Below are 14399 nucleotides of genomic sequence, written 5' to 3'. Positions count from 1 at the left end.
TGATGGCCTTAAGGACAGCTCCTCCCTCCCCACATCCCAGGGAGCACCCGCGCTCACCTGCTTGGCGAGCTTGACAGAGTCACTGGTAAGCCGTGACCGAAGCTGGGGGTCCAGGTGGGCAGCGGGGGCGATCTCCACCACCTTCTGGTGCCGCCGCTGTATGGAACAGTCGCGCTCATACAGGTGCAGGATGTTCCCATACTGGTCCCCTGAGGGGCAGCAAACTGGGTTCAGCGTTTCTGGAATCCAAATGCCTCAGGACTGCCCTTCCAGGGCCCCCAAGGCCCGTGGCTGGAGAGGGCCCACCCACAGTTGGGGGAAGGCGGCCAGAAGGGCAGCCCAGCCCCCAGAGCCCCTGTGCTGAGGGTGGCCCCCTGCAAGGGCTGCTGGGAGCACCCCGCAGACCAGACCTGTCTGGAAGGCTGGCTGCCCACCAGGAAGACCTGGGCTCCTCGGCTCCCACCGTGCTGCCCGCTGAGGCTGCTGGGGCTGAGGCCTGGGGGCTCCCCACTCACCCAAGATCTGCACCTCGATGTGGCGCGGCTTCTCGATGAACTTCTCCACGAACAGCGCGCCGTTCCCGAAGGCTGCCAGAGCCTCGGAGTAGGCCCGGGTGTAATTCTCTTCCAGCTCCTGGGAGGGCGGGCGAGGCCAGCAGACGTTGGTTTTCCCCTAGGCCCCCATTCCCTGTCGCCTTCTGCACTGAGCCCCGCCTGCCCCCAGAGCCTTCATTGCCTACCACCAGCCCAGCCTCCGGGCTCCCAGCCTCCGCCTCGCTCACCTCGTAGCTGTGCACCACCCTCATGCCACGGCCTCCACCCCCGTAGGCGGCCTTGAAGATGATGGGGAAGCCGTAGGTGTTGGAGAACTCGTGGGCCTCATGCAGGGAAGTGATGGGGGCATCCGTGCCCGGGACCACGGGGACACCTGTAAGGGACCGGTGTTGCGGCCTCTGTAAGGGGCTGCAATCCCTGCGGCAAACACATGCTCCTGCAACCCCTCCCTGCCAGCCCCTGGTGAGGAGCTGAGTGTCACCTGCTGCGATGGCAATGGCGCGGGCCTCCACCTTATCTCCCATCTTGCGGACCACCTCTGGGCTCGGCCCAATGAACCGGACCCCAGCGTCCTGGCAGGCTTGGGCGAAGTCCGCCCGCTCGGAGAGGAACCCGTAACCAGGGTGCACTGCGTCCACGTTGTTCTCCTGCGGGTGGGGCAGCAAGGCAGGGTCTCTCGGTGCCGCAGGCCTCGGCCCAGCTCCCCGCCTCCGCCTCCCCCACTGGCTGCTGCCCCAGCACACCCACGGCTGCTCACCTTGGCCACCTTGATGATGTCGGGGATGTGCAGGTAGGCCTGCACGGGGGCCAGGCCGCGGCCGATGAGGTAGGCTTCGTCAGCTTTCTGCCGGTGCATCTGGCCCGTGTCCTGCTCGGAGTAGACAGCCACCGTGCGGATGCCCAGCTCCGTGCAGGCCCGGAACACCCGGATGGCGATCTCACCTTGAGGCAACGAGGTGAGAACTTAGACTTCTGGGTCCTGGGACAGGCAGAGGGGGCGGGGCGGGCGGGCTGAGGAGGACGCCGAGGCTGGCGGCTCGGGCTCACCTCGGTTGGCCACCATGACTTTCTTAATGGGCTTGTACTCCAGGCGCCGCACGTTTGGGGAGGCAGCAGTGGCGGTGGAGGTCCGCCGGACGCCCAGGAGCCTTAGGCCCCCACGAACTGTTCGGAACTTCAGCATCTGGGGAGGGCAGAGTCCAGTCAGACAGGCTGCAGCACTGAAGCTCCCCAGAGAGCGTGGGGGTCCCTAGGCCCATGAAGCCCCACAGGGAGGCCCACGCCATCCTCTCCTCCTTTTGTGACAAGCGGTAGGCAGGAGCAGATGGAAACCCCTGGAAGCAGCTCCTAATGCTCTGACCCTCGTTGCCAGGCTCAAAACCAGACTGTTTCAAGCTCATAAAGCAATTTCTGTGACTGGTTGGTGACTGGCTGTGACTGGCTGTGACCCTCCCTCAGGGTCCCGCCTCTCAGGAAGGAGGGAGCAAGGGGCTTGTCCAGGGCTCCAATTCTCAGGAGGAAGTCTGAGCTTGGTTAAATGCAGGTTTCTCAGAACGGTGGCAGAAATTTTCCTTTCTACTGAGGGCGACTAAACACGTCATTAATAAAAATCACCAAGGGTAGGTGACATATGTCAATCACAGAAAGACAAATGCCATAGGAGTCTACTATAGGCAGTCCCTTGACTGATCACGCCTGCCAAAACAAATAGAATGGTGGGTTCTGGGGCTGGAGTGGGGACAGGGACTTGGTGTTTAATGGGGACACAGTTTCAGATTTGCAAAATGAAAACCGTTCTGTGGGTGGATGGTGATGACAGTCACATAATGTGAATGTACTGAAAGCCACCGAATGGTACACTTAGAAAAGGTTAAGATGGCAAACACCATGTTACATGTTTTGTACCACAACAGAAACTTTTTTAATCAGCTGAGAACAACTGACATCAAAAAATGTAGAGACTCGGAGGTCGACTCCTCGGTTTTATAAAGGAAGCTGAAAGAACAGTCGTAGAGTGGAGACCGAACGGCATGCGCACGCCCCGCCACGACCTTCACCTACCCTTGTGATTCATCTCTCAGCAAAAGTTTAAAACTCTTGACTTGGCCATTTCACTTTAAGTAAGGAACTTAAACACAAATTCAATAAGTAAAATGAATAGTGCAAAAACCCTGGTGTCACAGGATGGCCACCAATACAGAGAAGGAGGGGACATAAAGACAGAACAGAAAGGAAAGATAAGGCATTAGGAAAGAAGTGTGTGAAGAGGAGACCTTCAGACCGGAGGCCAGGACAGCCCACAGACCGCCAGGCACAGTTCAAGGCCTCAGGGCAATGAAGGAGGTGGCCCTGCACAGATGGGTGGCGACTGCCATTTGCCAAGACCATGAGGGGACAAATGTGATGCCTTTCAGAAAGACAGTGGCAGGAGCTGGAGGGTGGGAGCCGACCTGCGAGGCGAGGCAGGGGCACAGGGCTGGGTGAGCAGGCCTCTCCTGGGCTGCAGGGAGGGGACCTGGCAGGTTTGCAACTGGTCTCTCTGGACAGCAGCAGCAGGGACCGCAGACAGCAAACGTCTGGACTTTGCAGAAGCCGAGGCGAGAGACACGGAGCCTTGACTAGGGAGGACCCCTGCAGTGGGGTCAGGGAGATGTCTGAGGTACAGCAGGCCATTTCACTGAGAGGTCCTCTAGCATCCAGGAAAGGAAAGATCTGGCACAGGCAAGGTAGGTGACGTTTCCACTCTAGGAAGTCTAGAATCACGGGAGGGGGACCCTGAGGGAGGGGGACGGTGGATAGTGTGGAAGCCAGGGAGAGAATGTTCCAGAGAAGGGGGCCAGGCCTGCACCCTCACACACACCAAGGTTGAGTCTGGACCAGGAGAAGCTGACAAGGAAACAGAGGGGCCACCTGGAGCACAGGCCAGCCTCGGGGCAGGAGTGGGTGCTCTCGGGAGATGGGCTTGGCCGTGGCGCAGCAGAGGAGGACGAGCTGACAAGGGCCCAGCGCGGGCCTTGGAGGGGCCTGCGCATCAAGCCCAGCCACGCGAACGTGGGTCAGGCCCCTTACTGGGCTCCACGCTCCTCATCTTTCAAAAATAGCTGACAATAGTAATTTCCACACCTTGTCCCCCTTAACTGAGGGGGTACATGCCAGCACCCAGGGCACGTCTGAAACTGCAGATCCCACCGACTCTCCTGAGAAACCCCTAGATGAAGCTGAATTTCTACAACAGGCTCAGTGAGATTAACCACAGGTAATGGTCAGACAGGACAATCGCAGCACCGCGCTGTAATACGCAACATGAACGTGACCTCCGAGTCCCACAGCTCTGTGGTCGCTGCAACGTCCATGCATCTTCCTTTCCGTAATAACTGGAGAGTCTCCACCTCTTCACTTGGAGGAAGGGAGAGGCTCCCGGGCGTATCTGACTGCTGGCATTACTATGCTCCCACTTGGGGCCGTTCAAGTAAACAGGGTTCCTTGAACACGGACCCTGCATGCCGCCACCAGAGCAGTCCCTCTGACCACTGCTGCTGCCGAGTGACAGGCAGGTAGTGTGGCTGAGCTGGATCCACTGGACAAAGGGCTGAGGGCGGCTCAGGAGGAGGCAGGAGCCGGCAGGATTTCTTCACACGGCCCAGAAGAGCCACCATCCAAAACTCGGCCTTGTTTATTTTGGGAATTTTCCATTTAATATTTTTGGCACACAACTGACCACATGTCACCGAACCTGAGGAAAGAGAAACCGTGGGCGAGGGAGGATCGTGTAATCCACAGTGAGAAACCCCGCAGGCACCATGTCCACCGAGAGATGAAGGTTCATGTCACCAGCACCAAACCAACACCACACACCTCCTGATGTGACCGGCCACAGGGCCCCAAGGGTTCCCGCCTCAGGTGCACCGCCCCAGGTCTCAAGGAAGACGAGGCAAACCCAGGCTGGGGGAGAGCCCACAAGATAACTAACTGGCTTGGCTCTTCAAACACGTCAAAGGTCATGAAAGAGTCAAGAACGGTTTCAGGTGACAGGAGGCCAAAGGGACCTGTAAATGCATGTGTGAGCTGGACTGGACCCTGGACCACTGATGCTATCGGGGCACTGAGGGACACTGACAAAGTTTAAATAAGTTCTGCAGATCAAACTGCACTGCGTCAGTTTCCTGTTCGTGTTCCCTGGCCTTGACTGTGCTCATGTGAGAGGACGCCCTCATCCTTAGGTGACAGCACTGAAGTCCTCGGGACCTGTGGCACCATGTCTGCTATGTGCACCCAAATGGGTCAGGGGACACAGGGGGACAACTAAGGAAGCAGCCGCACTGGGGGGCTGGGGTGAGAGGAAGGGGAGGATTCTTTGTACTACTTTTGTAACTTGATGCTCATTCTGAAATCATTTCAAAATGACAAGTGAAACCCAGGCCTGGAGCTAATCCTGGAGAGGAGTGGACCTCGGGCCAGCTGGGAGTGAACAGCACAGCCTGCAGGCCACAGAGCGCTCTCTGGGCGGTCAGAGCTGCCAACCAGAAACGCTTCCTCATGGGGAGCAGGGGGCATGGGCAGCGTAAGATGCACGCTGGGCACAGAGTCTCACCCTCGTCCTGGGGAACCAAATGCAAATCTGCTCAGGACCAGCAGGGCCAGTGGAACGAGTGAACCACTGCCCAGGGCAAAGCCAACAGCCACAGGGCTCCTTAGGACGAGCCCAATGACAAAGCAGCAACAGACGTTGAGCAGTTCGGATAAAACACTGAGGTGCCGCCCTTGCCCGTGCTGTTAGCAACAGCACCACAAACAATGTCATTTAGCTCTGGAGGGCACAGAGGCAGGCTCACAGCCCCGTGTGGTCATCAAGGTTCGCTGGAGCCCTCTGCAAAGCTATCAGGAGCCTTTGAGATGTCCACGCTTCCGGACGCCTAGGAAGGTGTCCCTAGGAATCTAACCACCCTAGGAATCTAAATCAAGGAAATACCCGGGAACAGGAACCAAGGTGTGGCGTGAAGATGCTCAAGACAGCATAAGTCACAACAGCAAAAAACGAGAAGCAGCTTCAAGGTCCAACAGCAGCGTGCTACTTGGACATCAAGCTCCAATTACAACGGTGACTGGGAAACACTCATGGTGGGATGTGAAGCAGAGAAAACAGACAGACGGCCTGACGCGGGTGCCCCTCTTCATGCTTCCCACTGGGAAATTCCCGAATCTTTCTCCAATGGAGACACATTATTCATGGTGTGAAAACATTTCTAGAGGCACAGGGGGACCTTTGCATCAAAAGGCCATGGGGCATCCCTGAGTCCCTAGTGAGAGGACATGTTGGGGACCCCCGTGCCACCCGGCAGGCACACCCCCTCCCACCAGCTGCCCCAGCAGAGCCTGCCCCGCCTGCAGGCGAGCGTCTCCAGCTGGCAACAGCTCACTGGCACCCAGATTCTCAAACCTCCAGGGACTCTTCAAGCTATTTCTGGGCCTCACTGGTCTCTCCCAGCTGCTGGGTTGGCCCCCCGACCTGAACACTCCAACCGTCTTGAGGGTGGACAGGTCTCCAGTCTCCCCACCACACACGCTCCCTGCTTCATTTTCCAGATAAAGAGAGTGGTTTGTGGATATTCCACCAAAAGGTCAGTACCCTCTGGAGCTCCGGAAGGCCGTCCCCTGCCTGCCCCCCAGTGTGGTCACCAAGTGAGTCCCAGTCTGACAGTTGGGACAGGGGGCTGTGCCATCCCTCCCGGCCTCACAGGCCCTCTCACACACAGTTTTGCTCGTGAACCTTGGGAGCACTCTAGGTGTGCCAGGAATTCCACGGTAGTCCCAATTCCTGATGCGCCCCAGGCCATGGACAGTGTGGGGGGCAGGCAGGAATACCCCTTTGGGTCCTCGGGTCCCTGCAGAGGGCAACCAAAGCAGGCCTGGACTTGAGACCTGAGCCACCAGCCTCTGGGTGAGGGAGTTCCACTGACAGCCCACTGACCAACTTTTACCGTGGAAGCAGGGCCCATCCTCTGAAGTCAGGGCAGGGACAGTGGCCCAGGGGCAGTCCCTCCCTGCAGGCAGGCGGCCCAGCTCTCCCTCCACAGCTCTGAGGTTTAGTACCTCTGAGGCACAGTTTCCTCATCAGTAAACTCGATACCACACCCCCACCAAAGCAGGTCATCCTGGGGACTGACTGCCTTAGTACACCTAGAGTGCCAGGCCTCAGGGACAAGTGCCAGCCTGTCACTCTCTTTCCCTGTCCTTTCCACCTCCCAGATGAATGCAGAGATGGAGAAGGAATCCCACTCACCTCCACCCATTTCTGCAAGGCTCACCTGACTGCCCCCCATGCACAGCCCTCCTACGCCCCCACTATTAGAGCCCCACACAGAGTAAAGGCAGCAAGGAGCCTGCCAATCACAGAGCTCTTAGCACTCTGCCAAGCATACCCACAGGCCTAGGTACAGCCTGCCCTTTTGTCACAGGTTGAGACTTGCCCCCAAAGCTGGTGTCAGGTGCACGGGCCACACCTGTCCTGAAGCACTCACCCTGCGCCAGTCAAGCACCCGAGCCTTCAGCACACGGAGGACGTGGCAGAGAAGCCACAGCCAGCTGCTGCTCTGCCCGAGGTCACTGGCCTCAGGATACAAAGTTCTTTGGCACCAGACTGCAGGAGGCCTGGGCTGTGGCCAAAGCTGAAATCAGGGGAAGGGGTGCCGCCTCCTGAGGCCCAGAGGCCTGATGGGCCACTGGCCTCTGGGGGAAGGGGAGGCGGGGAGGTGGGCCCCACACAAAGCAGTCCAAAGCCTGCCCCTGCAGTCCCCTTGAGGGGCAGGACTCTGGGGGAGGGAGTCCAAGGCTGGAAGGCAGCGCAGACTCTGATGGAGTTAGGACAAGCTGCCACGTAAGGTTAAAGGCACAGAAGCGTCAACCTGCAGGCCGAGCGGGCCTGGCCGGGCGGCTCAGGAGGGGGATGGAGAACAAGGCACCTCGGAACCTAGACACAGCCCAGAGTTCAGTGTGCCGCCACAGTTGCGTGATCTGTTACCCCCCACTCAAGTGCCCTCCACCCTCATGCAGGACCAAGCACGGGAAAAGGCATCAGAGACACAAAGATAAACGAAAAGCCACCTTATTCCCAGAACATCTCCACCCTTCCTAGAAAATGGTTAACCCGGCTCTCCCTTGCTGAATCCCACTGCCCTCACAGCCCTGATCTGACCCCACGGCCTTCCCAGAACCCACGTTGGCTGGAGAAAGCCTGCATGGGGCAGAGGGCCCCTCAGAGCAGCATCGTCTCGGGCGCGGGGTCTGGGATGGTCTGAGGAGGGGCCCAGTGGGCAGAGTCCCGCTGCTCCCAAATCTCACCCCACCTCCCAGAGCCGCAGGGGGGGAGGCTGCTGCACAGGGCTGGGTGGAGGAGGCAGGAAGTCACAGGATGGAGGCTCTGGAGACAGAGCTGAGGTGGAAGCGGAGGACCGTGAGAGGGCCTCGGGCACCCCAGAGACCTCCTGACTCCCCACACCTGCCTCTTGTGTTAAGAGAGCCCAGCCTCAGCCTGTCTGAGACTGAGCCCCGGAATTCCGTGTGACCAGTCTTCTTCCTCACAACGGCACCCCTCAGAAGGCAACTGCAGAAGTGGCTTCTAGGTCGTCACTGTCACCCCTCAGGAGGGCACACAACAGTGACATGTGGACACAGGGAGCAGTCAACCCCCACTGTACCCTGCATTTGGGGTAGGTGGTTGGTGGGAGGCTGTGAGGAGGCCCTCGAGGTTAATGGGTCTGGCCAAGCATTGCCTGAGAACTCGTTTTTGGAGCCCGGCGTCTAGGCAGCCCTTGACCTTGGGCCCGCCAGCTGGCCAGCACTTTTCCTGCCCTCCTGCATTGACCTGCAGCCTGCTGTCAGGAACAAGGCAGGAGAGACACTTTTGGGTCCCACCAGCACAGCAACTGGCTCAAGTCACCTGTCTTCGGGGACACCACGCTGTCTTGCTTGCTACTGATGATACCCAACAGGAAAACCCCCCTTTCCTGACTGCAGAGATGGGGTGACAGTGAGTAAGGGAAAGAAAACCACCATCTCCCCCAAATCCCTCACCTTGCTCCCTCTCCAGAGCACACACAGCCCAGAGAGGCCTGTTTGCTATTTTCTGCAAATGCCAGCTGACAGATCCCTTCTTGGCCTCAGGTTGTGCATTAGAGACAGGGCAATCGGACAGCTGTGACTGTCACTGGGGACATGTAAGTAACTCCTTGCAAGCAAGAACGAGGCACAGCAAGGCAGGGAGCATCTGGTGCACCCCCTGCTGCCTCTCCCCAGCCTCAGTTCCCCTTGACACTGGATCCACAAACTCCATATTCTCCCTTCCCACAGGAAGTAGTGATCACTGAGCAGGAGGGCCTACCCAGCATGCGGGAGGAGGCAGGAGGACGGCCTTGACACTGACTGCCCCAGTCCCAACAAGATGCCCACGTGGCTTCCACCACAAGGACCATCATGGCACTCCGCCCACAGTGCTGGCCCAGTGCAAGCAGGTGGGGACAGACGGTGGACAGTGAGCCTAGAGGAGCCTCCATTCCTGCTGGGCACTGGGCCATGCATGGGGTGTTTTATGTGTAGTGATTCATGTGACCCTCAAGACTCCAGCATCCCCATTTACAGATACGGAACAAGCACTGGGGCTGAGTGACATGGCCAAGGTCACCAGCAGAGTCGGGTTTGAGCCCAACTCCTGTCCCTCCAGAGGAAGGCACTCTTAGGGGGTAGAGTCTTTGCCGACTCCAGGACAAGGCTGTGACTTGCAGCAGAGGCACATGTGACGGCACTTGGACACCAAAAAAATCTAAATTGGAACCTTCTGATAAAAACTGTCTGAACCCCAGAGGCCGCCAGCGGCTGTGCAGCCACCGAGATCCGCCAGTGCTGGCAGCCATGCGTACCAGAAAAGTCAGGGCAGTTACAATTTTCCCAATAAATCTTCAAAGGTCCCCAGAAACTTTGCTACTGCAGACCTAAACTACATCTCCCAGGCTGCCTCTTGCAACCAGAAGCAGCATGAAATTCCACTGTTGGGCCCGTTCTGGTCCAGACAATATGGCCACCGTGCAGAGCAGAAGGCTCACATCCCGGGCAGCCTCCTAACAGCTGCTTCTGCCAAGTGGCAGGCCCTGTCATGTTCCTTCTAGGATCCATATCACTTTGGCCCTAAATATCCCCATTTTCTTGTAGCATCTCCTGTGGCCTCAGAGGGCAGCAGTGGGCAGGAGGTCCAGGATGGCAAAGGGGAGGTCCTGTCTGGGCAGCTGGTGGCATGGGGGTTCTGAAAGGCCAGGAGTCCCAGCTGCCTTGGCACACCATCTCGGGTGCGCCAGACCACAGCAACAGGGCCAGGCAGAGGGGTGGCTTGGAAACAGGCCCCAGCAATACCCCAATTCTTCAACAGGCCGACCCAGCTCCCTCCTGCCAGTCCCACGCCCCAGCCCTCCTGCCCAGCCTGGGCTGCTGCCAGCCTATGTGGGAACCAGAAACTCTTGGCAGGGGACTCTGGGGGTAGCGACGGTGGCCTCTGATGGACGGGCTGCTCTCTCCAGGTGGCTCCACGCTGTCCTAAACATGTGCACTAGGAGCCCCAGGGCTGCAGCCAGCAGGGACAGATGAAAGGAGGACGTGCATGGCTTTCAGGCTGCAAAGACTGATATCCAAGAGCACGAGAGGGGAAGGAGGGAGGCCGATTTCTGGGTAGTAGGAACCTCAGGGAGGGCATGAAGAACAATGCAGGTGACAGAGACAGCAGAGAATACAAAGGCAGAACAGGGCACAGCATGAGGTGCCAGCTGAGGCCGCTCAGCAGTCTTGTGCTCCAGGGCAGTGCCAGCCGCCAGCCGAGTGGAGCCACTGTGATCACCCGCCTCCCTGAGGCACCACAGCGCCCAGCGACCCTCCACTCCACCCAGGGGAAGGGTGGCCCCAAGTGGCTGGCACTGCGTGGGTCTGTGCACTGAGGGACAAAGAGGGCCTCAGGAAAGGAGTTCAGAGAGGGGTCGGGAGGTCCCAGAAGGGAGTGGCAGGAAGAGAACAGGGCCAGGCAGCTGGAGGTAGCTGCGCCAGCCTCACTGGAGGCAGTGAGGATCCAGGGTCAACACTGCCCCCTGGTGCAAGGAGCTGCCACTGACATCTTGCCGCTGGGGCTCATGTGGCCACAGGGACAGGGGAGGAACAGGGTTTCTCTTAGTACTGGCACTCCACCACTAGGGGAAGGTTCGCAGGGAAGGAGGTCACGGCTCAGGAACGTGTTCCTGGACACCCTGCCTCCCCAGCCAGTTCTGAACCGCCCCCTGGGGCAGCCACCTCCTTCAACCAACTCTGTCACTGTCCTTCCCACACCTGCTCAGGGGGCTCTGCATGAGCCGGGTCCTCGGCAGGAGCACACTGTCACACCACTGGTCGACTCGGCCTCCCTCACCAGACACTATGAAGAGCTTGGGCACAGGCTCCTTGGTCCATTTGTCCTCTGCTGCCTCCAGAGCACTCTCAGGGTGCCTCACACCAAAATTAATATCTGGGGACTGAATACTCAGGCCCCAAATGAGAGTGCAGAGCAGAGCGAGGCAGCTAAGATTCGCGGGGAACATGGCAGAGTACTTAAACTATGAGGGCCGCCTGCAGGAGCAGCCTGTTAGCACGGCAAGCTAACAGGACATGTGAGTGTCCTACACACAAGGTTAGAGCCCAAAGTGCTGGTGACAGGACACAAAGGGGTCAAAAGGGCAGAGTTGGCAACGAACACCTGGCAGACTGAATGTTTGTCTCTTCTCAAATTTACACGTAGAAACCTTGATCTCAGGTTTCCCTGCCCCAGAACAGAGGAATAAGCCAGCCCGACCAGGGTTCTGTCAAGGCAGCCCATGGGTGGGAACCAGGGCGGCCAGGCTCAGGGCTGAGGGGGGTGACAAGCTGGGGTGCCGCAGTCCCCGTTCTGCACACACCTGGACGGTGCTTTGCAGGAAGCACGACACTGGACAGGGCAATGTCTGCAGGCAGTCAGGGAGCTTCCTCGCCCAGGCCAGCAAGAGTCACCAGGATCTCTCCCCACTCGCTTGCTCCACGCCCCTCATTCCAAGATGGCAGGAAGGGGCCTGGCTGGACCAGAGCGGGGTGCTCAGAAGCTGAGGGGCTTTGGGGGCTGGAGAGCTTGGGTGAGAAGCCACCCCCGGTGTGGCTGACTTGTGTACACTCAAAAGGAAACGCTGAAGTCCTGGGCCCAGGCCTCGGGATGTGACTTTTGCCAAGGTACTCAAATGAAAGGGGGGTTATTAGGGTGAGCCCTAATCCAACATGCTTGGTGTCCTGGTAACACAGGGCAATTCAAATAGTGACAGACAATATGAAGGTGTGGGAAGGCGATGGAGAGATGTGTCAGGGAAGGGGTCCCAGGAGGACCCTCTCCTAGAGACTTCAGAGGTCCATGGCCCTGTGGACACCTGGGATGTGGACTTCCAGCCTCCAGAGCTGGGAGACGTCCAGTGTAGTGGCCCTAGACATCCAGTGCAGCCAGGTTCCCCACAGCCACAGCCACAGCTACGCAGCTGGGAGAACCTCGTGTGGCATGAACGCCCATCTCTCTGTTCAGCCATGCAGGCCACAGCAGGGGTTTCCCAGCACACAACTTTGAGGTCTGCGATCAGTCCACGAGGCGAGCGGGAGGCGGGAAGAAGTGAACAGTGACAGCCAGCTCGCAGGTGCCCCGAGCAGGGCTGAGCCCCAGGAAGGCCTCTGGGGGCAAAGACACCAGGGACGGATCCTACAGGACAGGAGGAAGGCATGCCCAAGGAAGTGGGGAGGAGCAGCTCGGGCGTTGGGGTGGCAGGAGCAAACAGCTGGCCGTGTCCTGGCGAGGCATGGGGCGAAGGCGCTGGGCTCCAGGCCAACAGCTCACATCCTGAAGGAGCACGGGCCGTGTCCTCAACAGCGGGAGTGCAGCGGCCAAGCCAGGCAGGCAGAGGCGTCATCTGGCAGGGACCACTCTGGCGGTTCTGAGGAAGCTGGATTCGGGGAGGAAAGACTAGAGGCGGCAGATGTTCTAAAGCCAGCGAGGCATAACGGGGACCCAAGCCAGGGTGGCAGGGGAGGAATGGAGGGGACTTGGCAAGAAATACTTAGGCTATAAAATCCACAGAGCCTATCAGATAAGGGCAGAGTGGAGGCAGCAGGGTGACTCTGGGCTCGGTTTAAGGTGAGTGACGGGAACCGGGATTGAAGACCACAGAGGCAGACCCGGCAGAAAGGCAGGGCCAGCAGCTGGAGGACCACAGCGCTGGGTGAACCGGCAGCTTCTGACTGAAGAGCCCAGGACTCCCAGGGAGGCCCCAGTGAGAGGACCCGGACCCTGCAAGAGAGAGGTGACAGCGAGAGCCGCCTGGGAGGGAGGCAGTCCAGGAGCAGGGCCACAACAGGGCTCTGTCCGATAAGGAACAGAAAATCAGCACGGCCCGCACACAGGGCTCCCTGGGGACTTGGGCAGTGGCGCTGAGAGGAGGGCGGAGAGACAGGCAAGGGCACAGTGAGCCGACAGCTGGGCGGCCTCTGCCCATCCAGCTCCCCGTTTGAATGAGCACTTTCAGAAAGTCTGGAAAGCAGGGAAATGCGGGGTGAGCTGGAGGACACTGGGACCAATGGACTCTTCTTCTTTTTCAATAAAAACACTTGATAGATCTAGTGAAATGCAGTGGATCAAATGCACGGATTTATTTCTATTCCCTTCTGAAATCCCACTAAAACTTCAGTATGGGTTTCCTTTTTAAAAAGCAAAACCACAAGGACGAAGAGCAGGAAAGCTGACAGCAGAGGATGGAGGTGAGAACTGAGGTGAGAGAGCTGCTTGATGGGCGCCGTGTGGTGGCAGTGACACTCGAGGAGGAGGAAACCCGGGAGGTGGGTGGGAGCCCTGCCAGCAAATGGATCCAGGCCGCCGCCACCTGGGGAGACCAGAACTTCATGGCAGATGCCCCAGTGGTGAGGTGAGGGGCAGGGCAGCAAACAGAACCCAGGTTAGTCAGGGGTCAGAACCCCAGACGCTCCCCCCCATCACTCAGCCAGGACTCTCCCATCCCCAGTGAGCAACAGTGACAGTGACGGTGGCCCCTGGTGTGCCCAGTGGTGGTGAGAGTCCTCTGCTTTCCTGACTCTGCACTGCAGCCTCTATGCCAAAGCAGCCTGCTGCTCCCAGGTCTGGAGTGGGGGACGACGCGGGCGGGACAGGTCAAGTGGCAAGTGGGAGGCACCTGCCAGGCCACATCAGGGCACGGGTGCACACCCTGGTCGTTGGAATCCAGGGCCCTGCTCTTGACCGCCACACAATGGCGCTTTCAGAAGACCTTGAAGGCCTGTTCCTGGAGTGGCTGCAGCCCCAGGCCAGGCAGCTGCCAGGGAATGAGGGCAAGTGCCCATCTGGAGATGGCAGCTCCTCAGTGCCACAGGTGGTTACCAGGGCCTCCTCCACGAGCAGACCCCAGGAGTCCTCTTCAGGTAACCACTGTAGTTTGAATCTTGGGTGTCTCCAAAGGCCCACGTGTTAAAGGTTTGATCTGAGCAGGCAGGATGGTACCCATTTGTAACCCCAGCAATCTCGGAGGCTGAGGCAAGAGGATCCCAAGTTCAAGGCCAGCCTGGGCAACTTAGTGAGACCTTGTTTCAAAATAACATGAAAAGGGCAGAGGATGTAGCCACTGCTAGAGCACCTCTGGGTTTAATCCCCAGCTAAAAAAAATTTAAAAGTTTGACCCTCAGGGTGGTACTACAAGGAGTTAGGGAGTCTTTAGAAGGTAGGAGCTTCTGGGAGGCCGTTAGGTCACTGGGGTGTGCCCTCAGTGAGGA

The 14399-nt window shown here is 58.6% G+C and overlaps 1 protein-coding gene across 6 annotated transcripts in view; it reads right to left on the bottom strand.

Annotated features, from left to right (window-relative positions):
- The window catches only part of Pc (pyruvate carboxylase), a 105704-nt gene that overhangs the window by 18959 nt on the left and 72346 nt on the right, over window positions 1-14399 (bottom strand). For 5 of the 6 annotated variants that reach the window (XM_047516581.1, XM_047516577.1, XM_047516575.1 and 2 more), the window contains 6 exons: window positions 1602-1737; window positions 1312-1496; window positions 1036-1201; window positions 782-927; window positions 516-633; window positions 58-209 (listed from right to left, as the gene is read on the bottom strand). In XM_047516581.1, coding sequence (XP_047372537.1) covers window positions 58-209; window positions 516-633; window positions 782-927; window positions 1036-1201; window positions 1312-1496; window positions 1602-1737 — 903 coding nt within the window. Of the gene's footprint in view, window positions 1-57; window positions 210-515; window positions 634-781; window positions 928-1035; window positions 1202-1311; window positions 1497-1601; window positions 1738-7072; window positions 7216-14399 lie in introns of those variants that run through there. The other variant, XM_047516579.1, reaches the window with a different exon arrangement.

This window comes from Sciurus carolinensis, chromosome 11 (assembly GCF_902686445.1).
Source record: "Sciurus carolinensis chromosome 11, mSciCar1.2, whole genome shotgun sequence".
NCBI lineage: Eukaryota > Metazoa > Chordata > Mammalia > Rodentia > Sciuridae > Sciurus > Sciurus carolinensis.
The sequence above is the reverse complement of the archived record's forward strand: the minus strand, read 5'-3'. Positions and strand labels throughout refer to the sequence as shown.